The sequence below is a fragment of the Falco naumanni genome, chromosome 5, assembly GCF_017639655.2.
Source record: "Falco naumanni isolate bFalNau1 chromosome 5, bFalNau1.pat, whole genome shotgun sequence".
Lineage (NCBI taxonomy): Eukaryota > Metazoa > Chordata > Aves > Falconiformes > Falconidae > Falco > Falco naumanni.
Window position 1 is genome coordinate 35048425 of NC_054058.1, and position 25281 is coordinate 35073705.

Below are 25281 nucleotides of genomic sequence, written 5' to 3' on the forward strand. Positions count from 1 at the left end.
TCATTTACTGCTAGGACAGGTTAGGCAACCAAAGGAGGAGAAACCCAAACAAACCACACTACCGCAGGCACTTTAGAGGGAGGTTCAGCATGTTTGCATCAGGCACCGTGCTGCTGCCAGGTGCTCAGGGCTGCTGCGCTGACCCCTCTCCTTCCCCTTCCTCCATGATTTAAGTTTGAGGATAGAAGAAAGCAAGAAAACATAAAACCCAGGGTCCACCTCTGTTGAACTCTGTGCACACCCAAAGCCAACAACAGCATGGAAAGGCCCCATCCCTCTCCTGAAGGCCAGACGCCTGGGACACCAGCGGCTCAAACCCAGGAACTGAGAGATCCTGAATCAGATTTCACATAGCTTTTGCTGTTCCAAGGCTGCAACTGCAGAGATCAGCTCAGATTTATTTTTAGGCACTCCAGCCCTGTGCCTTTTTTCCAGTAATTCTGATCAAACTCGTTCCTGGAACTCAGGAACAGGTTCAGCCACAAGACAGTGCTTCCTGCGGGTAAGATGTCACTCCCAGCAAGGATGCCAGGGAAGGAAGAAATGACAGATGCTGGCGTCACTTTATCATTTTCTACTTTATTACTTCAAATTAACAACCACGATAAAGCTCAAAAAAGTCCAATATTTACACAGGAAAAAAGTACAAAATCCCCCCCAAAGTTCTTCAGGTTTTTTTTTGTTTTTTTTAAATTACAAAGTAATAAAAAGTTTTGCTCTTTAATTAAAAAAAAGAGAGACAGTAAGAGGGGTAAATAAATTAGGAAAAAAATAGGGAGGAAAAATAACGTGTTAAATAGAAAGGATAAAAACAAACAAAACAAAGACTAACCCCACCCTCCCCACCCTGCCAACAACCCATCGGCTCCACACTACAGTGACAGTGTGTCTGCTACAGGCCATAGGTCGCAGTGGTAATCATTGTGTTTCAAAGCCCCAAGTGCCACAAAGCAGCTTGAGTATTCCTAAATTATATTTAAAAACAACTAAGGGGGGGGGAGGGGGGGAGATGGGTGGGATCTGGCAGGAAGGGATTGTGCATGTACGGTGGATCTTACTTGAGGTTACATGAGGGAAGGAGAGAGCAAGAGCCATGGCTCTGAAAGAACACCAAACTCCAGTTTCTGTGCACCCCTCTCTTCTCCTCAAGTCCCACACTCTCTCCGCAGGAATTAAAACAAGTTTTAATTAAAAAAATAAAAAATAGAAAAACACGCACAGCCAGACGAAAAAAAAAGACCCCGCTGCAGGAATGGGAAGTGTATTTCTCCCCGTATTTCAGCTCCAGCCTTCCCACCCTCCATTGGGCGCAGGTACCTCTCCATAGAGGTCCCTTGGCTTATGAGGGCCACGCAGATCATGGAAGTCTGGCACTTCTCCCAACAGGCAAAAAAAACCCACAGAGAAGCCACCCAAGAAAAGGAAGCCCAAGTCAATGATTAGACTGTTGCCACAATTCCCCTCACAGCTTAAAATTCATTTAATGCTTGAGAAAATAAATTCTGTTATAGTAATAAAAATCAGACTTCTACCATCAAGCATGGCTGGAATCTGATTCCCTCCTGGCCCACAAGGCTCCTGAAAAAAAAATAAAAATAATAATAAAAAAAAATAATCCCCCACCACCCTACCCTGCCCTCAGAAGAAAAGGAGGGCAAAGTCAAAATTTATATGGCTAGAAACCACATGATTTGAAAGTAATAATAAAAAAACAAAGCAGGAGAAGAGAACCCAGAAGAAGGTGGGGGGGGGAGAGAGAAAAAAAACAAAACCAGGAGCAGAGTCAGGAGAAGGAAGTGGGGGTGACCGGTGCAGGCAGCAGTAGGGCCAAGGTGGGGCTGGGGGCAGTGGAGGTGTTCTCACACGGCTCCCACGTCGTCAACTTCTTGGAGGTGCTCACGTTGGGGGACACAGGCAGCCCTCTCTGAAACGGCTCACACCAGCGTGGGGGCACAGCTCGACTCCTCGTCGTTGGCAAAAAGAAATTGTCAGGTTTTTTTTGTTGGTTTTTTGTCTTTTTTAGTTTTTTGTTTGTTTTTTGGGTTTTTTGTTTTTTAAAAGAAAAATACAGTGAAGACACTATGAAGAGAATTAGAAAGAGAGAAAAATGGAAGAGATGTTAGGGGAAAAGGCTTTTCCCAGCACTTCCAATGCCAACTGGAGTGTAACAAATCAAATCAGCCCTTTCTTCCACACTCCTGCCACCCCTCGGAATTACCTTGTCCAGCTACTGTTGTTTCCTCTACAAGAGGCACTCACTAGCTGTGCAAAGTCTCACATACTCAGCACCCTCCTCCCCAACACTATCACACTGCCAGAAAGGCATTCATTAGGAACTACCAAAATGGCTCCCTGGCCCAGCACCTTCTGCACCCACCCCACCCTCTTGGAGAAATGGAAGCTACCTTCACACCTAAGATAATCCATCCCCTCAAGGTTTTGGCTGCCAACCCTCTGAAGCAAAAAAAAAATAAATCTCAAAGTAAAGCAAAGGGAAAGGAAACATACCAATTCGACACAGCAACATCAAAGCCTTAATCTAATCCCTAATGCCAGCAATTCCCTCCTTGAGGGATCCCAGGCATGAGGGCATGCTCACCTAAGCAAACACTGGTCCAGTGGCAATTGCTCCTCACTTCCCAAGGTGATCAAATGGCACACTTGTCTAAGAGAAAAGAAAGAAGAGGTAAGGGATGGAGAGGAGGAAAAAGGCACAGAGGACACCAAAACAGAGAAGCTGTGTGTTCCTCTCAGGACATCCTCCTTCCCAACTCCCTCCCAAGAGTTTACTGTTCCACTTCTTCAAATCTCTGCAGTCTGGAAGACAACCAGATGAAGGCTTACTCCAAGCAAAGCAGAGCTAAGATGACAGTACTAAGCATGGCCTCCAGAAAACACATAACTGAAGAGTGAAGGTGTAACTTGGTACCGTTCCCCTCACCACACTAGAAGCTTCAGGTTCATGTCAGCTCCAGCAGATCAGGTAAAAACTGCTGTGGGGCCTGTAGTCCTTCCAGGACAAGCAGACCAAGGCCACGAACATCGCAGCAGGGACTCACCTGTGATGCTGAAATCCGTGACACTTCTTGCCGCCCTGTGAGGTCAGATGAGGAGACGTTGGCAGGAGCTCCTCGGTGTAACCTCATGCTGACCTTCCGCTCCCTGTCCACTCTTGAGATTGCTCTGGGGGACGTGTTTCCTGTTGGGGCAGAGAAATGTGAGACAAGAGTCAACAATCCAGCCAACAACAGGGGCGGCATGCTCCTCCAGCTCTCCCACCCCACTCACCGGACTGTTGGATTCGGGAGGTGGGGGTGGAGGCCATGGGCTCAGTGACATTGCGAAGACGGTTGGCAGTGGCTCCAGCAGGCGGGCCAGGGGGCAGCGCTCGCGTGGCTGACCCCCGGAGTTGCCCCATCCTCTCTTCTCGCTCATGCTCTCGCCGCTCCCGATCCATATCCTCGGGGTTCCGGGCTGCTCCCTGAGGAGGAGAGAAACCCCCATGCCACGCATGGCTGTCAGGCAGGAGAGACCGTAGCAGCCCCATACAGAAGAAAAACTGTGCGCCATCACGCCAACAAAGCAGAGCTCCATCCCCAAAACATGTTCTCTCCCCACCAAGGGCCTCATTCTCTTCCATGAAAAAACAGGGAAGAAAGCAAACGGTGCTACAGCTATTACTGCAATCCACGTCTGTATCCAACCTCCAAATCTAGTTCTCTCCTGAAAAAAAATTATTTCTACCTACCTATAGATCTATTGACACACATGTTCCAACAGACACACTCACTAACACAACAGCAGCTACACCTCCCCAATTAGCACCATGAAACAACTCTGCCCCTTTTCACTCTGCCTGCTCCCCTTTCTCAAGTTGCTCCCCAGGGGCAAGTACAAATGGCAGGCAGTTTCCAACTTTCCTCCCCCATCCCCATGATACAAATGAACCCCTGTCCCTCCAGCCATTTTGCCACAGACACTTACAAATTTAAGCATGTTCCAGTCAAAGACGTAGTCGTAGGAGAAGCCTTGGCGGTGGAAGAGGTTGCGGAAGAGCTGCCGTAGGTATGAGTAGTCAGGTTTATCATCAAACCTCAGTGAACGGCAGAAGTTGAGGTATGTCGAGAACTCAGCTGGAGAGAGCAGAGAACACTTGGTTGTTGAACACCATCCAACCCCCCTGGTGTCACCGCAACCTTTCAGCGGCAGCGTGCTGGACCAGGATGGCACAAACACAGAGCTATGTAACAAGAATGGAGGCTGCCAGTTGCAATACTTTGGCCAAGATCACCCCCTTCCTGGTTTTACCAGGGGAAATGCTCATGCATCTCTCTCTTTCTGGCTCCTTCTCCAAGCAAAAGGTAGCAAGTCACAGAGCCTGCTGATGGACAGTAACAATGCACGTCTTAAAAATAGGTGGAGGTGAGCTTTGGGAAGCTCAGCTCAGACCACAGGTCCTTCTAGCTCAGTAGCCTGTCTTTAGCAGTGGCCAGTAGACGGCTACAGAGGAGAAAGCTTTAAGTATCTGGCTGTGTGAAGAACGACACCATTTTGGTTTGAAGCTAGCAGGAGCCAGCTTTGTTTCTCTTCCAATACAAGAACTACGGCCACCAAATAATCAGCTCCCATCCAAATTTCTGGATGCATAGCGAGTGTGTAGATTTCTATCACCTTTCAAATCACCTTTTTTCTAGGATCCAGCAAATTCATTGCTTGTATAGAAATCATCTCACCTCTGATCACCCTTTTGGCCTTTTCCTGGACCTTTTTACAGTTCTGCCCAATCTTTTCTGAAATAGTGGGATGGACCAGAGCTGCAGAGTGCATGCAGGGTACAAGTGGGCCATGGGTTTATGCACACTGTTTGGGCTTCCTTTTCTTTCCTAGTAATTCCTAATACCTCATCTGCTTTCCTCAGTAGCCACTAAACACAAAGTTGATGCTTTCACAGAACCACCTACTGTAACTGCTCATTGATGCATGGCACTAGTCAGCTCAGAGCCTAGTATTCTGCATATGACAGAAGGACCAGGCCTTCTCTTTTCTCTCACAGACATTACTCCATGCTTACCTACAAAGAACTGCATTTGCCACTTCATTGTCTGGTTATTTCTGAAATTCATCACACTTGGCCCTCATCCTCATTATCCGGTAAAAACTGAGGATCATCAGCACACCTTCTCACCTCGCTGCCCACCTTGCTTCCAGACTGTTCCTGAGGTCCTGAAGAAGATCCCTCTCAGCACTCTCATGCCCTTACTAAGACAAGGCTCTACTCTCCACAAAAACATTTCCCACTTCTGAACCAGAACTGTATCACCACTGGTCTCTTATCCTTCTCATCACTAGTGTCAGCAGCACATCCTGGTCTGGGGGTACTGGTCATTGCCCTTCAGGACTCAATGCTCCATGGGGTTTCAGCAGGAAAGCAAGCCACACATCAGACAAGACAGCCATCAAGATCAGAGCACTTACAAGGGTACCCTTTGCAGAGCACCTCAATGGGCGTTGACATCTTTTTCTCGCTGATCCTCTCGTACTTTTGGCGCTTGGTGGCAGCCTTAAGGCCCTGCCAGGGCAGCGAACCCAGGTTGAAATACATGAGCACATAGCCCAGGCTCTCCAGGTCATCACGGCGACTTTGTTCTGTGAGAAAAGTTACAAAGGGGCAAGGAGTGAGTAGCAACCAAAACTGCTTTGGCAACCCCACAGCTTTGGAGGTGCACAAGGAACAAAAGAAACAACGCCTCTCTGTTCTTCAGTAGATTTCTATGGATAGACAAACTTGCAGAAGACATTCCAGCACAAATTCCTGCGGGGATGTTCATATTGCAAGAGTTAAAGCACTCCTCTCCCCACACAGCCCAACCCACTTCATAAATGAATAATTACTCTGACTACCTCCTCACTTGGGCAAGCCCTAATTCACACAAGAATTCAACAGCTCAAGAAGTGCTGCAGTGACACTGCCTGCTCCCGGAGGAAGGGCACCTACACTTCTCCACCCAGATTTATACTTCACCCAGGGGATTAGTCATGATGGAAGTACTCATGAAAAGACAAAGCTAAAAGAGGTAAGCCCAACACTACCCTTTCAAACTCATCTTCTAATTAACCTGCTGATACTCTTTACACAAGGCAGAAATGAGGAACTAGCGACCCCTTCTTGTGGTAAACAACTTTGTTCATAGTTTAGAGAAGCCTAATGTGTATTACTGTACAAAGATCTTTCTGGATTGGTAGCATTTTTCAAGCTGTGGAGGAAAGAGGCATGAATACAGAAGTACACTTTGAACCAAAGTTTCCCCTCCAAACAGGGGATGACTGTGTAACTGGTGTAACTACCAACTCTACTCAGTTGCCCTCAATATGACATGCTAAGGGCCCGCTTTTAGATGCTTACTTACAAGAAAAAAAATTGTTTCCCCAAACAAAAACATTCCACATTGAACTTGTTCTCTGGAATGGACAACCCATTTTAAGTTTCAAGTTAGCTCAAGATGCAGCTGAAGCAGAATTGCAGCAACTGAAAATGTTGACTGGTTATCTTGTGAAACTCCTCCCAGCTCCTCCAACATGCTTACAAATTCATCTCTAAGTTCTGCCAAGAAGCTCTTGCCCTTATTCTCCCAAATAAAATATAACAGACACTTTGGAGAAAGTAATTTACATCTTGAAGAGGACAACAACTTATATAGGTAACAGACAGCCAAAATATGGCTTGAGGGAGAGCACAGGGTAAAGACTAAAGAGATTCATCTATTACATTGATTTACAACTATAGCACATTTTGCTGGATTCAGTGCTATGCCATGGAGGATGCTGCAGATTATGTATTGGCCTGTGGGTTAATTCTCAGTATCAGTTACATGCTACCACCTGCCCCATTCAAAGACCAGCAGATTATTACAGCTACCCCTTCCTCCACTAGCTGAACTGAACCCTGATGAAGGAGTAGCTGTAGCAGGTCACAGATCTACATGTCCAGATGTACAGACACAAGCTGTGGGTCACCACAGATCCTTCTTCCTCCTGCATTTCTCTTATAACCTCCTAGTAGTTTTGAGAACTAGGGTGCTTCCTAAGTTAAAAATATCCGGGGGGAGGGCGGGGAAACAAACATTGTGGTTGCAAAAGAAAAGGAGGGTCTCATCGCTCCATAACCAGGAGGAGAGAGCCTTTGGGTCAAAGCATGTGAAATGCCAAGACAGGAGTAGAGGAGAAAGCAGCCCTGCAGATCCCCTAAGTGTCTTATTTTCAGCATGCAGAAATAACGTAATTTTTTGAGCCTCACTAACTTACTGCCTCAAGTTGCCCGCTTTAAAGGGGCTAATACTTCCTAATCTTATCAGGCTGCTGCCAAAGATAACTACACGACTGGCTGTGAGATATTTAGATGCTATGCAGGGTGCAGCAAAAAGAAACCCGGTTTTGCATTTGGCCTAAGGTTAGGATACACGTACTCTCAGAGGGCCATGATTACACACTACACATATCAAGTAAATAAAACTAAACAATATTTGATAATGACCTACATCCCGAGACAGGAGGCGTGTGGAAATGGAGTCAGAACACACATCCAGGACCTGAAAGCACAGGAGACATGGGTAACATCAATCCTGCAATTTGCCAGCCATTGACTTATGTATTCTGTAGCTTTAAAGCCTGTAACTGCAGGTTCCTCATCTACAGCATGGTGGTACCCCTCAGAGGAGTACAGAAATGCAAAGCAGGAACCCGAGAAACCTACTGAAGAAGCAAATCAGGCTTTTAGGAATAAATTGGGATCTTGTCTCCAAAATCTTGCTTGAACTCCACACTGCTTAGGGCAGGCTGGACCATACACCTTCACTTGGGTGGAGCACAGCAGCTTTGAGCACAGCTACCAACCCCATCCAGAACAGGATATGTTCTGTGTAGGCACAGTCCTAGTGATTTGAGGAAGGCCAAAGTTACAGACTTGAGGTTAGGGAGCCTTAAGTCGGTGGGGGAAGCTATAAGCCCTTACCAGAGGCAATGAGAGGCGTTACAAAGTCAAACTGGACAGCTCACTAGCATCCATTAGGTGCATGCAAACACACCTTAACTGTGCTTTAACACAGCAACATGATCAAGGAAAAACAATTGCAAGCATTACACCTAACTACTAAAATACTGCATGATAAATCTCTGATTTCATTGCATCCCTGATGTCCAATACCTATGGTATATGTGGTCACTATAGCCCACTTAAACAATTTCAGTGAGATTCAAATTATTACAATTCTGAAGCACCGACATGGTAAGTCACAGCTGTCAAGGTACCTCAAAACATTGTAGCTGTCTTTCACCTGCAACCCTAACTACAAGATCCTGAATTAAACCTTGGATGATGCTGAAGAGAACAACAGTTCCTACAGCCCATTTGTTTGTTTCATCTTCAGTTACTACTACACATCTCCAAATTTATTTTTTTTTTTGCCTGGCTTTATATAACAATTTCAAGATACTAGATAACATCAGACAACAAAACTGGAGTAATTAAGAGTTAGAAGAAAAAAAAAATCACCTCTACACACCAAATAAACATTATTCAATATCATTGCTTTCCTCTTTTAGAAGCTTGACAATCATTTAATAACTCTCACAGCATTCCTGGGACACAGGAAAAAAAGAAAAAAAAATAATCTCACTTCATCGTTTGAAAAGAGAAACACAGTGACATGAATGCATGCCTAGGGTGAGTCAGTCCAGAAGCTGTACAGTCATGACCTATGACACCACATCACACTCCCTTCTCCATTTCATTTCAGCTTTTCAGCTCTCCTACAACACACAGGGGACTGCTACTTTTATAAGACACTCATCCTTTCCTCCCTCACTCACAAAACCCCATCCAACAGAAAACAGAGGATTGCCTTCCCACACAACCCAGCAGACCTCTCAAACTCAACACACCCTGCAAGCAATCTCCTGCCAGTTCCGTCCTGCTCCCAGGGAGGTTCCCAGCCAGCCCACCCCCTCACTCCCTTCCCAAAGCACGGTCCTCAGCAGCAGTGTCCAGGGTGAGCAGGACTGTGAGTTACCTGGGGAAGACATGCTTGGGCAAAGACAGGAGACTGAGGGGACTGGTTACCTTGGACACAGAGTTCATGAAAAAACATGTTTCTTTGCAGCCTAAAGGGCCTCCTGCTCCCCCAGGACAGTGCTTCCCTCCACCCCAGTACTATCCAAAGTGATGCTGTTCCCATGCAGGACTCCCTAGGAATCATCTGTCTTCACTGGAGCCAGCTCAGCTGCAAGCAGTCTTAACCAAGCAATGTTTTCCTGACTACATATTTAGATCTGAATTTCCACATGCTGGGACTACACTTCCCCTTCCTCTCCCCACTGCATGTCAACAGCATTTAAAAACACACAGAAGTCTGGAATGGGCGACAAAGGGCAAGATGAGAAGAACTTTATGATCTGCACAGCCTACGCTGATGCCATCTAGGATGTGCATTTGAGGAGGAACTGCCCCCTGCCTCCTGTTATCCAGACAGAGCCCACCAGGCTTCTTGCAAGGCTGTCTCCTGGGCACCCCTGGGCATCTTCTATTTCAGACTTTACAAGCTCCTGAGGGTGCAAGGGACTCTTATTCCCAGAGCATGTGAAAATTGACTGGAATGCGTGAACCAAAGTCTGCACAATCCAATGACTCCTCCAACAGTAAGTCTCCAGCTGTGGAAACCCTCCCCAATCTTGCCTCCAACTTTTTCCCCGCAGTCACTGGGAAAAGAATGTGTTTCCTCCAGACATCGGAATGCCCAATCCTTAGCTTGCACATTCAAATAAAAGGCATTTATTCATTTGCTATTCCTGTCACATGAATACCCCAGCACCTGGTTCCTTTCCTCTCCCTAAACCACATTAATGTAACATTAAGACAGAGAATTTAGTCTCTGAAAAATCAAAAAATTCAGAGTGATGGTTCACACGGCAACGCTGCTAACTCACAAACATGTCTGTCATACACCCTGTAGCAAGGTCTTGAGAAACTGGAACTCCAGCTGCAACCCTGACACCCCCATCCCCTGTCCTCTGTGTAAAACAAGTAACATTTATGCCATTCAGGGGAATGAGCTGCAACGCGGAGATAATACACCCAAGACCTGTTGCACAGAGTAACTCACACCCAGACCTTGCCAAAGCAAAGGGCATGAAGAGGGTGACGGCTGTGCTCAGACTGATGGCATATGCAATTTGACCTTGGATTAGTGTTCAGACATTGTTTCTTTATCCTGATACACAAGCCAAGCACCAGTAGTAAAGGGCTAAGTCGGGACGGAATGAATAATAACATCCTTTAAAAAAAAGCCAACTCCACAACCAGACATTTAGCCTCTCGTGATCTGTTCATACAGAGCAGGCACACACAAAAGAATCGACAGACATAGTAGTGAGAATTATTTTGTGCATGTCTCCTTGTGGCAGTTACCATGGCTGTGGAAATCTTGACTGAGAATTCAATGGAGAGTCAGTTATATATAAGCAGGTCAAGCCAAAATACAGAAGGCCAACTCGGAAAGCTCTACAAGAACTATTTTTACTACACGGAAGAGGTCAAGAGATCACAGCCCACTCTCAATGCACAACACTCCCCATTTTGATATAAATAAAGCATTTTCAGTCTACAGTTATACAGTTATTAAGCAAGGAAGATGGTGGCAAACTGCTTTAATTTCTGCAGGTTCTAGTCTTGACTCCAGATTTCTGAGAAACCATCTGCAAGAGGGGAGACTAGGAAGCTTTCCCTAGGAAGAATGAGGACACAAAATCCTGTGGAAGCTGCTAGTTTAAAAGGTTTGAGTTTCTTGCTCTTATTTTCCAATTCCCATCTTACGCATTTCAGAAGGTCTCCCAGAAATACAGAGCTACAAGCACAGCAGCTACTTTCCTAGCTCTGCAGGCAGGGCAGCTTCAGTGTTTCTGCTCTTCAGATTTGCCAATCAGTAGTGGAACAAAGTCCACCTGCTCAGAATGAACCCTATGGTAACTATGAAAGCTTTGCACTTGTGGACAGGCAAAGTTTAGCTGAAGTCTGCAGGGGAAAGAGGTCACACACCAAAGAGAATTTTCCATTCAGGGAACGAAAGAGAGAACTGCAAGAGGTTTTCACTGTTCCTCACAGCAACCAGGTGTTGTGCATCAGGGGCTCATTCCTAGGACAAGAGTTTGGGTGACTTCAGGTGGTTTAAGCACTGTGGGTACTAACCCACACAAGATTTTTACAAAACTTGGGATGATGGCTATCACCAGTGTAATAATACTCGGCTGAACTCAGGACTCTTTCCCAGTCTAGTTTTCATCCCACAGTACTAGCCATAGACACTAAAGGCAGAGCCCTACCTCCCTAAAGCTGTCTCAGTCTCCCTCAGTGGTGAACAGGGCAGTGTGGTTCACAGACGCACACATAATCTGAAGACCCATGACAGCCAATCCTCAATCACAAAACCTGGTTGTCCAGGCATCATGAAGCTTCCCCTCATTTCAGCTTCTTGTACATTTCCAGCACATGACTGTCCCCATTCTCAGTGGTGGGTAACAGGAATATCACCATATTGCGGTGTGCCTGTATCCTCCAGCTCCGACACCTACAGAGTAAGGCACTCAGGAGCCAACAAGAAAGGTTTCAATGGCACATATCCCTAAAGGCTCAATGCCTGTGAATGTCTCCTTTATGTATCTAATCAGCCTGCAAAAATTGCGCAAGGCCAGAATCAGTAGCAGCAGAGTCGGAGAGGTCACCACCTTGATGCTAAACAGGGCCCCCCACTGTCCTAAGCAGTGCACAAACACGTACTGGTAGACAGTTTCTGCCTTTAGGAGCTCAGAGTGCCACAAAAGGCAGGACAGGTAACACAGGCGTAACAGTTAAAAGTTATTTGCCCGAGGCAGGTCAGCAGCTGAGCCAGGCACAGAACCCAGCCCCCTCCTTCTGGGGACACATGACCTTCCCTGGAAAGCCCCACCAAGGGGCAACAGTAGGCTCACCAATTCCCAGGTGGGTGTTGATAGAGGCGTAACGGGCTGTGCCAGTCAGATTCTTGTTTTCCCGGTAAGGGATGTGCTGGTGGGTCCGGGCGTCTCGGTACTTCTTGGCCAAACCAAAATCAATGATGTATACTAGGTTGCCTTTTTTGCCGAGGCCCATAAGGAAGTTGTCTGGCTTTACATCCCGATGAATGAAGTTCTTGGAATGAATGTACTCAATACGGCTGATCTAGAATGGGGAATAAATAAATAGTGAGACAAGCAAGAAGGAAACTTGCCATAACTGCATCTGTTAAAAACAGTACCCTTTCCAGGACAATGGCCTGTGAGAGTACAGAGAATATTGAGATGACAGCCAAGGAATAGACACCCTCTGGAGACAGAATGAGATGGAGACTGAATTCAACCCTGCGCACCAGCTCAGTCCTCCATCTAGGGAGGTCACTGTCAGCAGCACAAGGAAGGAGGAGAAGCAGATTTGTACAGACCAAAACTTCGAGCTTCAGCACTGACACTAGCCAACTTTCAAACTTAACCAGGTTGGGAAAGGAGAGGGTCCAGAACAGCTAAGGGTCTTAAAGCCAGGACACGGGCAGTTCAGTTGAGACAGGTAGTGATGCCAATCATTCATCATGCAGACAAAAGCATCTATGCATGCAACACTAACACAGGGTGAGCAGCAGGAGAAGGAAGGAGAGATGGAGATCAGGAAAAGCCAGTGGTGTCTAGGTTCCAGACCCCCATCTTTACTAAGATATAGAAACCTGGCAACCACTTGCTGCTAAATGAAAAAAGCCTGGGATATAGCAGTTCTTGAGCAGAGGCGATGGGGGGATGGGGGAAGGGGGGTGCGGGGAGAAAAAAAAAGAAAGGCATGGAAAAGAAGAGTAGGCATAAATGCTTCAGAGGAAACTCACCATCTGGTCTGCCAGGAGCAGAACTGTCTTGAGACTAAATTTGCGGGAACAGAAGTTGAAGAGATCTTCCAGGCTGGGCCCCAAGAGCTCCATCACCATCACATTATAGTCCCCCTCTGCTCCACACCACTTAATGGAGGGGATACCCACTGGGGAAAGAGAAAGATTAAGCTCACAGAACAGAGGAAAACTGCTGCATCCCCTGCTGAGAAGATCATATGTAACACCAAATCATTTCCTTTCTAAGGCCTTCCAGAATAATTTCCTTCTTCAACCACTCCTCCAGCCCCATCCTTTCCTCCCCATCTCACCTCCTCCCTGCATCATCTTGTAGAACTTGCTTTCAATGTGGAGCTGGGGGTGCTTGGTTTTGACACATTCCAGTTTGATGGCCACCTCTTCACCAGTCGCAATATTGGCTCCTGCATAGAAATGAGGGTGAAATGAAGATTGTGCAAGCTTCCACTGAAGCTAAACAGTTTTTACAAGGCCTGTACAGATGCCAAAACCTTAAGATTTGCCCTGAAATTTATTCTCTGTGACAGAAATGAGATTCAGCTGCTTCAACCTCATACAGTTTCCAGCACTGCCATTTACAAAGGCAAGCCCAGAGGAAGGCACAGGAATAGGAAACCAGCTCTGATCTTGCAGCTAGGCTCGAACAACAGTCCTACAGTACGTTACCTGCCTTGTTATCTCAAAAAATGGCAGACTTTGGGAGGTCAATCTGTATGTATCAGCAGTACCTAAACTGAGTGGAAGTTTTAGCTTATTATATACCTAGCCCCTGAACCCAAGCCAGCCCCCCAGACAGTGATATGGAATACCTCTTGCCAAACAAAATCACTGGTTACCTCAGGTACATCGTTTCAACAGAGCCAATTAGCTCAGGAGGAGACATTGTTAACATTCCCAGCTACCTCTGGTTTCTCCATAGCCCTGACCTGCTCAATACAGACAATTCCCAATCTCCAGCTTCTCCCTCTCCTGGTAGCTTTAATAATACCTTTACCTTTTGCCAACACATAAACATTTGCTATATCCTAAATTAGAAGCATGAAGAAATGAACTGAATCCAGTACTGAATTAAGCTACTCTGATGCCGTTGTTGAAGGTATCGCTAGATAGTTTGCAATGACACAAAACCACCACCCCCCACGCACTCCTTTCTGAAAAGAACGGAGCTACGAGCCACAAAAGCCAGCACTCTGGTCCCAAAGTGCACTCTCAAAGGAAGAACAGGCTGGTCTATCTCTTGTACTAGCTGAGAGGATTCCAGATGTTTCACATCATCCTAAAATGGAAAGAATTAAGATCTGTACACAGGTCACGGGAATGACACTCAAGACTTGCTTCTCTCTTCTCCCCTTCCATGCCTGCCTCACACACAGAGACAAGCCCTTCCTCGTATCTGGAACTATTAAAAGTTCCACTCAAACACAAATCAGAGAGCAGCTCTGATCACAAATGACTTATGAACACTGTCATAAAATAAACTGCTCCAGAATATGCATGTCAAACATGAGCTGGAGTCAAAGGTGATGTTTTGTAGATATCCCATAGCTAGCCTTGGTAGCTCTGGTTAATTCGTTCCTTCTGATCCCTGTGATAAGACTTTCAGAGTCCACAAGGACAGCTGTGGATACACCTCTCTATCCAACCTCTTTCACACACTGCCTCCAGAGCCAGGGACCAAAGAGAAAAAGGAAATGTTTACACAACTGGATTCCTTCCCCTCTTGGATCCTAAAGAGATCCATCTCCCATTCTGTACAAGCCAGAACTCTTCAAAGTTAGCCAAGAGCTGCCTGCTAGCAAAAAGACGTCATCTAGATACTATAGCACCGGGTCGAGACAGACAAGCTGCTAGGAATTTGTAAGAGAGGAACACAAACGATTGGGGCCTAGAGGGATTGATTTACTAAGAAAGATTAAAAGAGCTAAATATGTAACATAGACAAGAGATACAGCTAAGAAGGGTGGGGAGGAAGAATGGGACATGACAACAGTCTGCAAATATTTGAAGGCTGTAAACACTAAGGAGGGAGAGGAATTATTTAGGGTGCTCCGAGGGAGGAGAAGGAAGAGCAATGGGATGAATTTAATGAAGGTTTTTACTCAAGATCCAGGAGAAGGGAAAGGGAAAAAGCCATCCTGAGAGCTAGAGCCATTTGTCCAATGGTTACTTTGGAAAGATGCTGTCATTTTCCAACTTAAAGCTGCTCACCAGCAAAACAAGCCTCTACATTTCCTTTACTCCCCCACAGGGCCCTTCTTACAAGCATTAGGAGTGCAAGAAGGAAAAGGGGCTCAGATCACAGTAAGAACATGGCCCTGAACTAGTATCTACCTTTTACATCAGTGTTCAATCACTAGCCTTCATTCAGCATGGACCCAGGACATCCAAAAAGATGAGTGCTTCCTCCCCTTCTTTCTTTCCCCTGCCTTTGACAAGACTTTCCTCCAAATCCTCTGCAGCAGCCTCGTCTGTTCCCTAAGGGATTTTTTACCTCTCCTAATCTACCTGCTGACCCACAAACACTGAGGAGCACTCATGAGACTTCTGGCAGTATTAGCATTTCGAATGAGCCCTACCCCCAGAAGCTGAACAGTGGAAAGATGAATGAGTTCTCATCTCCACATTACCCTGCATGTTTAGGAAGATGATGAAGCATCCATCCACCAGGCTGTCTGCAGATGGGGAGTGTTATCTGCCAGCATATAAAGCAGGAAAAGGGAAAGGAGGTGCAAGTATCAAGAAAACTTAGATTCTGCAAAATGTGAATATGCCATTCAAATGGTCAACATGATCTTCAGCCCCACACTCTACATAGCCCAAACACAGGTGTTAGTCTCTTAGAAGAAACAAAACCCTGTGGCCTGGAACAGCAAAAGTAGGACCAATCAGACCTAATGGCGAGCCAGTCTTTGCTGAGGGTGTCTCTGACTGAACACTTCAGGCTCACCCCACCCTCTCCCCAAAACCCACTATGTCTTTAGGTTGCTCCCTCTACCATTTCTTGGCTAAAGATCTACCCAGACTGAGACCACCACAAGTGAGGAAGGAATTCAAGGGCAAGAGTCTTTCTGATCCTTTGTTCCACACTTCAACCACCACCTTTTTTAAAGATACAAGTACAAACGCAACAGTTCTCTGCTCCCTTTCCAGACTGGAAAGCATCACGTTTCAGACAAATGAAGTAGAGCCTGCCTAGCTTCAGCCACTTGAGAGACGTATGTAGGATTGGGGATAATTTCTAACATCCACCTCCAGTCTCGCTCTGCTGTGGGGGCTGCACAAATTCAACTCATTCATCACGAGCTGTTTGAAACAAGCCCCGGGGACAGAGGATGTCACCGGCTAAACAGGATCCTTTCCGCGTGGAAGCCTTTTGCTGCATGTCTGATACAATAAACGCCACCCTCCTTGCGCACCGGGCAAGCCAACAGGCACAGCCCTTCGCTCTCCCCACCGCCGGCTCCCCTCTCAACAGCCTGGCGCGGGAAGAATGGAGGGCTGCGAACAGATGGAAGAAGTCAGACAGGGCGAGAGAGAGTTAACAGGCCAGGAAACAAAGGGAAGGCACTCCCCGCCCAGCAAGGGAGGAGCCTGCCACCAGGAACTGTCCCCAGCCAGCCCAGGTCCCAGCATGCTTTGTCTGCCCAGCTCCTCTCCACCACCAGTGTGCATCCCAGCCCGGAGATTCCTACCACGTTCAGCAACCCTGCCTTGCCTCTTGGCCAACACCTCTGACAAAGCACCTCTCCTCCGGCAGCCCAAAGGTCTCTGCAGTTCCTCTGCAAACTGGGGTTTGCTCTTCTGAGTGAGCATTTTTAAAGGCAAATGGGCTAGCCAAGGCCCATGGACAGCCTGATCTCATTTCTCACCTTCCCAAGCCAACATGGGGCGAACATCCCCCTTTAGCACATCTATCCCCCGAGGCAGGGCATGGAAGCAAGGCATTGTGCTTTAAGACCCAGCTAAGGATTAACAGATATCCATCCTTTGTGTTTGCCCACGTAGAAATTAGAGTTTCCTTCTGGCAGGAAAGCCCCAAAACAAATTCCAAGGAGCACAGCGTGCAGTAGCTGCTGGTTACAGAGCAGGTGAACAAACTAACATCCTGAAAAAGAGAAGCTGAGGATAAACCGTAGAGACCATGCTCACCTACAGAGACAGAAAAGGCTTTTCTGTCCCTGCTCTGTCTCCACACCATCATGGAGAGAGAACTGGGAGGTGAATCTGGTGCAGGAGAGAAGTCCTCATGAATGAGTTTCTCTGTCTGCAGAGCAGACCATGAGAAGACAGGATGAGCACAAGCATCCTCCAGACGCAGCATCAGAGACTACATGCCTGATCCCTCCAGGCTGGGGAGTCACCCAGGCTCCAAGAAGTCTCGCTATCACTGCTTCAAAACACACTGGCTTGCACCTCAATGAACATCACAAGGGCTTTGATACTGCGTTCAAGTAACTTGGCTGAACTCGGCAGCTGGAGGCATTCTGCTGCCCTCGCCACGCTAGGGCACTGGGGCTTCCTCTGCCCCTCATGTTGTTTGGTTACAGGCAAGGCAGACACAACCCTTTCACCACAGCCTGTTTGCCACGTCCCCTTTGCACAGGTGAACGATCTCTTACATCGTACAGAGAAATACAGTATCAGGCCTTTCCAATCAGTACCTCCCTTCTTTCTCCACATACACGCCAATGTTTTGCTCTTTCTCCACATGTACCCCAATGTTTTGCAATATCCTGGCAATTTATACTGTACTAGAGAGGGTCTGGAAGGCTTCAAGCCCCACCATAGGTGGAAAATGCTGTGTCTGGGCTAACACCTCTCAATCTCTTGCACCTGGGAATTAAAAGCACTGTCAAGAGACACTAAGGCTGGAGGGCCACAGAGGAGTGGCATACAGGAGTAGGCTGCTGTAAAGGAAGCATGCGGTGGGACTGGGATCCCAGATCCATTATTTATCATCTTTGTTCATGCCCTGGATAAAGGTGGCAACAAAACCTGTTACTGATTATTCCCACAGGATACTTAATCAAGAGAGGCTGCCAACACCAATCAAGAGAGAATAATAAAGCAAGAGGGAACTGGAAATAAAAGCAAGAGGTAGAAAACAGAAGGTGATTTACAAACACGGGGAAAAGTAATCTGGATTAGAGGTATTCAACAAAAGGAACCCAGGGAGGGATGAGAAGATGTTGCACATCCTAGAAGAGATCTCCCACAATACAGCTGACAGTGCGCTAAGGCCAATTTTGCTACCCGATACAGTGTTGATGATGGGGGAAGCCAAGGAGACCCAAAGCAGTCTGTGCAGAGGCATCACATTACAGATCACTCAAGGGTAGCCCTTCACTGCCAGGCACTGGACTTCTAATGCTGTGTAGGCTTCAAGCTGCTCAGCAGATGGACAAAATGGGAAGAACTGAACGAGCAGCAAGAGTGAGGAATGGTGGATGTACTGGGAAGCAAAACACAACTCAGCTGAGCAAATTAAGAGTCAAGGAGCACATGATGACCATCTGTAAATACCCAAAGGGTGCAAACACCAAGAAGGGAGAGGGCAATCATTCTACTGGCCTGCAAGACTACAGCAAAACAGGCAGTGGTGAGAACTAGACAACAGGTAAAGCCACGCCAGCTTCCATGGAGGGATCGATCAGGCTACTGGGTAGTCTCAACACTCTGGCCCCACATGGTTTGAACCAATAAAAACATCATCAGACAAAGCATTAGGGAACGTATCTACACATCAGCATGCTGGCTTGGAAGAACTTCTCCCCAAGTGACCTGCCACGGTAACAGGAAACCCAGTGCCTCATGAGCTCTGTCCATTGAGCTCCCAGCTCAGGTCTTTCCAGATATTAACTCTAAATCCCATTACAGATCTAATAGATCTGGGCCCCAGGACTTTTAACTGGGCTACCCTCCCTGACCTGTTTTAGACCTCCTGGTCTCAGACTCTCTTTCACAGGTGCTGGACCACCTCTTCCACTACCAATCTTCCCAAAACTTTACTTCTACCCTGAAGGAACAGCTATCTCCTCCCTTTCCACCATCTACTCTGTAAACAGTTTATACCCACACACCCAAGCTCAAGAAAAGGAAGCAAGAGAGCTGCAATAAGGGTGTATGACAAATATGCCCTGAACAGTCCAAATCTAAACCAGTCTAATCAACCACCACTGTGTCTCTCATATCTGCAAGGCAAAGCTGAGCTCATCCCACTTTCTCTGTCATCAGAAGACTGGCAGCAGCTAGCAGCATCCCTTGAAGCTCTTTTTCTCTCCACCACTTCCAACCTTACATGGCACACACAAATATCAACAGGCAAGAAAAACAGCCCCAAAACAATGACGCAAGTGAGAACAACAACCTTACAGGTGGAAGGACAGAGACTCATGCTCACCTAGGTAAATGTCTCCAAATGAACCGCTGCCAATCTTTCTGCCCAGACGGTATTTGTTCCCCACTCGAAGCTCCATGGTTCAGTCGTGCTGAGAAAAGAAGCACAGAAAGCGCAGCGTCAGAGCAGAAACAGGAAGTGAATCATGTAAGACAGTACAGTAGAGACCTCCCCACTAGAGGCTGGGTACAGTTTTTAATCTTGAAATACTTCATCTTCTACAAGGCCTCTGTCACCTCTCCTGGTCTCTTGAATATCCAGGGACAGTACAAGCTAAAAATGCTGCAGGAACGTGACCCTTTCAAGCATGTTTTCCATGTTCCCATCATGGGAATGAAGGAGGATGGAATCTCTTCCCCACTGTTTCTGTTCAGACGCTGATTTGGGGGGGACACAGGAAATCCCTCCTAAGAAGGTTTCGGTGGGTGATGACACTACTGTGACAAGAGATGGTACTGCTCCTTGTAAACTACAGTGCCTGGCACCCAGACAGCGGTAGCCTCGTGAGACACCAGAAGGGACAGGCACAATAAACCCCGTGAGAAGGAGCACTCTCTAGTCCAGCCCCAGACTAGCACCTCAGTGGCAGTGAAGCACAGGACCCAAGGGCTCTGAGAGCCAGACAGACTGCCAGGAGCAAGCCACTCCGTCAGTCACCCCTAGGCGGGGGCTGGCACAAGGGACAGGGAGGAGACATCTTGTCGAACTGAACCCTGCAAGGCACGCAATGACTAGAACACCACTTGCTTATCTTCATATGCTTCTGCTGATGGGATCACAGCCTCCTTTGGTCTACCTGAGCCTCTCACTCTCTGCTGCCTACCTAGGTGTGCCGGCTGTTTGTTTTTAGCAGGTCAGGCCTTTCCTCATCCCTTTACCTGAGGTGATTAGCTAACCCTTTGACCTGCTATACCCCATGAACAAGCCCAGGCTTAGCCTACTCACCTTCCACAGAAAACCAACTCGATTGAAGGATCACAGCCACAGAGTTTGTTCTCCCTGCCAACCTCAACTTCTGCTGCAAACATCTTGGCCAAACATAGTTCCAGAAGCTCCCCCTTCAACAGCCCCGTTTCCCTCACCCGTTCCATGGCCACCAACTTAATTCTAACTGCAGCTCTTCCTGAGACAGCCAACGTGTCTCCTTTTAGAGGGTTTTGCCACAATCCTACTTTATGCAATGCCACATTATTAGCGTACAAAATGCAGACACAGAGCCTGTTGGGGACAGGAAAGGTGAGGAATGATTCATGTTTTCACAAGTAGGTGAGAGGAACTTTCCCTTGCTGGAGCTCAGTAGGAAAGAAGCATCACTGAAGGAAAGACAGGAGGAATGGCCTTGTGAGACACAAGCACAAAAAAAATAATCCCAGCTACAGGACTCTGGGCATACAATAAACCTAGAGCTGCTTCTCCTGCCCCAGGAGATGGGATTACAGAAAGAGGAATGGACGGGCTGCAGAGACATACAGGGAAATAATCCTATCAAGGTATTCAGGGGACATTGTGAACCCTGAAAGCAGAGCTCCAGTCACCAGAAACCACACACAAAACACTCGGAGGTGGAGTCCCCTCACCTAGTATTTACTTATGCATGTGGGTTTCTGTGCATCTCAAGTCTACAAAACCCTGTGGCTATTTCTGACTTTCTTACTACAAGGAATGTAGGCAGAGCCTTGGGAACCAAACCAGGAGGCAGGCGTACCTGGGTGAGGGCACAGCAAACAGACATGATTTTTATCCGCTGCCTGCTGTTCTGTATAACCACATTAACATACATCTGACTTGCTTACACTCCTACTCCAATAAACGATCAAAGGTCTGTGTCCCTGGGAACCCGTCACACCACTGCCAGGAAGACAGCTCTTGAACCTCCTTCCTTCATGGCCGTGTTTGCCCAGGCCTGCAAACCCTGAGCACTTCCACTCGAGTTCAACTCCCAGCCGGGGCAAGCACAGCCAAGCAAGCCACAGAGGCAGGGCAACAGGTCCCGGTGGGGTCTCCTCCACACCAGGGCACAGCACTTACTGCACTAAAACACCGCAGTTCCATGCCTAAATTTGGTCCCACCCTTCTGGGACAGGCAGGAGCCAGGTTAAGAAGGGCTTCTCACACAAAGAGGCAACAGCCCTTCTAGCTGATTAAGCAACAGGCTCCAGAGGGGAATCTAAAAAATGCTCCGGGGTGAGGGGGTGGAAGCTGGAAGCAGGATAATGGAGTGAAAAATCATGGTCTCGCACAGCTGTCATTTTGCCTTATCTCCCCCCCAGCACACACACAAGTGTGCTTAGAAAACCTGGGTGGAGGATAGCCACAGAGCAACAGCCTGGATTCATGGTAAGGGGGCAGGAAACACATCCCACCCCCTAACAACTGCTCCAGGAGTTCAAACATCTACCACATTTGCTTCTACTTCACACACATACCCCCATCATCTACAGTTTCCGCCCTTATCATCTGATCTACGGTCTACTATTACAAGACAGAAAATGTTACATATAAAATTTGTATGATTATATATGAAATCTGTATTACTCTCTATATATTATTTATATGTGTAAAATTTTGAAGCCACCCCTCCCTCCTGCCCGCCAACCCCCCCAGCAGGCTTAACCCCCCCTGCACCGCCACCCTTCTTGCGCTCTCCAGCCAAGGCAGCATTCCCAGGGGCTGCAGGGCAATCATTTAGTTAAACCATTTAGTTTTCCATAAGGGATTAACACACATACAACCTCAAAGCGAGTGTGTGCTCTGCATGAGCGTTTGCATACGTGAATATCCAACATTACACAGACACCTACAATATACTACAGAGCCTCATAATAAAATAGCAAAAAAAAAAAAAAAAATACTATCCAGCCACCAGTGCTGCTTCCCCACACACACCATTTTGCACCAATCCCCTTTTATATAATATAAAATACCCACGTACAGGCACAAAGGCCATTATATAAACACACGATAAGAGTTGATATCATGCTACTGTGCCAGCATTGATGGCGACCAAAGATGCAGGGACCACCTCGGGGTGGGGGGTCAGGAGGGCCACTTCGGCCCCCCCTGAGGGGATCGGGAGTGAAAAGATGCCCTGGCTAGCAAAGGCCAGGCAAAAGCAAACCCACGGCTCCATAATGGAGGCTGCCGAGCCCAGCACCACTCCAGCTTTCAGTGGAGGTGTGGGGAGCAGGAGCTGCTTTGCCCATAGACCATAAAGGCTTTACATGGCTTTTTGTGCGTGTGTGTGAAGGGAATAAAGAAAGAGGCTGGCAAAACAATAATTTGAACTGGCTTAAAAATAGGAAGGAAAAAAAAAAAAAAAGATAAAAATTACGTTTTGATTGAAATGCAAAACATCAAACCCCTCCAGACCCTTTCACACTTACAAAAAGGAGAGCAGCAAAAGCGATTGGGGGGGGGGGGGGGGGGGGGGGGGGGGAGGAGAAACCCCACGCACAGAACATTTGGACTACATATGAAGAAATAGCCACAACAGGAAAACGGGGGGAGGGGGGAACACAAAAAAAATAATAATAAATATGTCCCTTACACCCCCACCCCCTACAGGCAAAACACTACGCGAAAACAGCGTTACCCGGGCTGTTATTTTTCCGGGTAGGTAACAAAAAGCAGCCGCCCCCGGGAACGGCGCTGAACTTCCCCTCGCCCCCCCCCCGCCGCGGCCACCGACCCCCGCCTCTACCGCCCCCCGCCCCGCACAAAGGGAAACACCGAGCCCCACACACACCCCCCCCCCGCCAGAGGCAGACCCCCTGATACAAGCGACGTGGGGCGCTGGGGAGGGAGACAAGGAGCATCAGTAAGCGGCAAGGATGGGGGGTTAAATCACTCAGGGGGCGGCCCCCCGCGGGGACCCCCGCGCCCCCCCGCCAGGAACGGCACAGTCCGGCGCGGCACCCCATCCCCGTTCGCCTCAGCGCCGCCGGCAGACAGGGCCCCGGCAGGGGGAGAAGGGGGAGAAGGGGGAGCCCCCCCCAAATCCGCCGCCGCTGGGGGGGGGAGACCCCCTCCCCGCGCCCCCACAAAGGGGATTTTGTCCCCCCCGGCCCCGGCCCGGCGCATCGCGCCCTGCCCTCCCCTCCCCTCCCCCGCCCCCTCCCCCTCCCTCCGCGCACACAAAGAGCCGGAGGGGCCGCCTTTCCCCCGGGGTTTGCGCCCCAAGATGGAGGCGGGCGCCCCCCATACCCACCCTGACGAGAAGGGGGCCGTGTGAGGCTGCTGCTCCGCCAGCTGTCAGGGGGCCAGGCGGCCGCGGCGGGAAGGATGACGGAGGATTGGGGAGGGCTGGTGGCGGCCGTGCCCGGCGCGTCCCTCCTTCGCTCGACTCGGCTCAGCGCGGCGCGGCGCTGCCTGCCGCCTCCCGCCCGCTCGCCGTCCCCTCCAGCCGGCGTGTGCTCGGCACAGCCCGGCGCTCACCCAGTTTCCATTGAGCCCCAGAGCCAAACCCACTGATGTCACCCAGCGCAGCCCCGGCCCTCCTCCTCCTCCTCCTCCTCCTCCGCCCGCCGTTAAAGGCGCAATCGCCCGCCGCCGTTCCCGCCGCCCTGCAGCCCGGCGGCCCCCGTCAGCCCCGGCGAGGGGGAGACCTCCCCGCAAGCACACGGGGTGGGTTTTGGTTTTGGGGGCCGTGTCCCCTCAGCGGCCGCCGGGCTCCCGGCTGAAGTTTTCTCCTCAGTGGGGTGTTGAGGGGGAGTGGGGCAGCAGCCCACCTGTGGCACCCCACAGCGGCGGGGGGGGGCAGTGGGGCAGCCCCAGTATGGTGCTATTGCCACCACAGTAGGGTCATCGCCCCTCGGCCCCGCTTGGCGATCCTCATGCAGGGGCATCGGGTCCCGCCACGATGGCAGCAGATGGCAAGCAGGGGTCCAGCAGGATGGGTCGTGAGGTGTCAGAGTCGCCCCAGCCACACAGAGAGGGTCAGGGCTCCTCAGCCCGCGCCCCTCGGGAGCAGGGGCACCCCGTTGGTGAAGCACCTGCACATACAGGCGAACGTTGGCACGCACATAAACCTTGATGTGGATGGATGGAGGTCCACAGGGCACCCAGGAGACAAGCACAAAGCTGGGGATACCCCTCAGACCATGGGGCGTTTGGGGGCCAGACAGCCACCGCGTGCTGCAGTGAGTCCCAGATCAGCTCAGAGAGGGCCAGCTGAGTCGGGGGGAGGCAGCCAGGGTGTACCAGACCTGCAGGGAGTGTAGGAACAAAGCCCAGGCTGGGGAAGTGTTTGGGGGCTCCTGGGAGGCATGTGTTTGAGGCTGGATAAGCAAAGATGGAGTGAGGTGCCATTGTGAGCATTGGGAGCCGAAGCGGTGGTGGAGTCAAGAGTCCACAACCTCTCTGGAGGTCTTGGAGTTTCCTTCTCTGGGGACTTTTAAAACCTGCCTGGACATGATTCAGTGCAACGCACTCTAGGTGAACCTGCTTTAGCAGGGAGGTTGGACTAGATGATCTCCAGACACCCCTTCCAACCCTGAGCATTCGGTGATTCTTTGAGTGTGGAGGGAGGCTGGAGCCAATGTAGGTTGAGAGGGAAAGGAACAGCAGTAGGTCCTGTGGAACAAGAGCCAGATGCTGCCAAGCTTTGCAGGCACCAGGGTGCTTTGTTGGGGAGAGGCTGCTTCAGCACAGTCATCCCAAAGTCAAGAACTCCAGTTCCTGCAGCTGAGCTAAGAGTGGAGGAGATAAGCATGGTGAGGGAGAGTTCGAGAGCCCTCATACCAGGCCAGCCCTGTGATGCGTCTAGGCTGGGACTCGCATGTCAGCTTTCGAGTACACAACACAAGCACCGGCTGTTGGCACAGAGGCCGGGTTGCAGCTTGCCCCCACTGTGTGGTGCAGAAAGGTTCAAGTTGTACCAAGATGGTGGGCCTCAACGCTCTGAATCCCGCTGCCAGCCAGTGCCCACGCTGAGTT

The 25281-nt window shown here is 48.9% G+C and overlaps 1 protein-coding gene across 2 annotated transcripts; it reads right to left on the bottom strand.

Annotated features, from left to right (window-relative positions):
• Nucleotides 1-559: 559 nt before the first annotated feature.
• On the bottom strand, nucleotides 560-23804 carry CSNK1E (casein kinase 1 epsilon). Of its 2 annotated transcripts, none has more exons than XM_040596953.1 (11): nucleotides 23555-23804; nucleotides 19351-19438; nucleotides 13244-13354; nucleotides 12933-13081; nucleotides 12016-12244; nucleotides 5476-5646; nucleotides 3985-4133; nucleotides 3289-3481; nucleotides 3060-3199; nucleotides 2600-2665; nucleotides 560-1964 (listed from the first exon to the last, which is right to left on the bottom strand). In XM_040596953.1, the coding sequence occupies exons 2-10, from the start codon at nucleotides 19424-19426 to the stop codon at nucleotides 2633-2635; spliced, it is 1251 nt and encodes a 416-aa protein (XP_040452887.1). In that variant the 5' UTR covers nucleotides 19427-19438; nucleotides 23555-23804; the 3' UTR covers nucleotides 560-1964; nucleotides 2600-2632. The 2 variants fall into 2 exon arrangements, with proteins under 2 accessions (XP_040452887.1, XP_040452886.1); XM_040596952.1 differs by having other exon boundaries at nucleotides 560-2079.
• Between the last annotated feature and the right edge of the window lie 1477 nt (nucleotides 23805-25281).

Excerpts from the sequence above, each read along its gene's own strand:
- CSNK1E (XM_040596953.1), bottom strand. The coding sequence starts at position 19,426 with ATGGAGCTTCGAGTGGGGAACAAATACCGTCTGGGCAGAAAGATTGGC. Across the intron at positions 13,355-19,350 it reads ATTTGGAGACATTTACCTAG|GAGCCAATATTGCGACTGGT; the intron begins GTGAGCATGAGT and ends ATTTCTATGCAG. Across the intron at positions 4,134-5,475 it reads GCTCTGCAAAGGGTACCCTT|CTGAGTTCTCGACATACCTC; the intron begins GTAAGTGCTCTG and ends TGCTCTCTCCAG.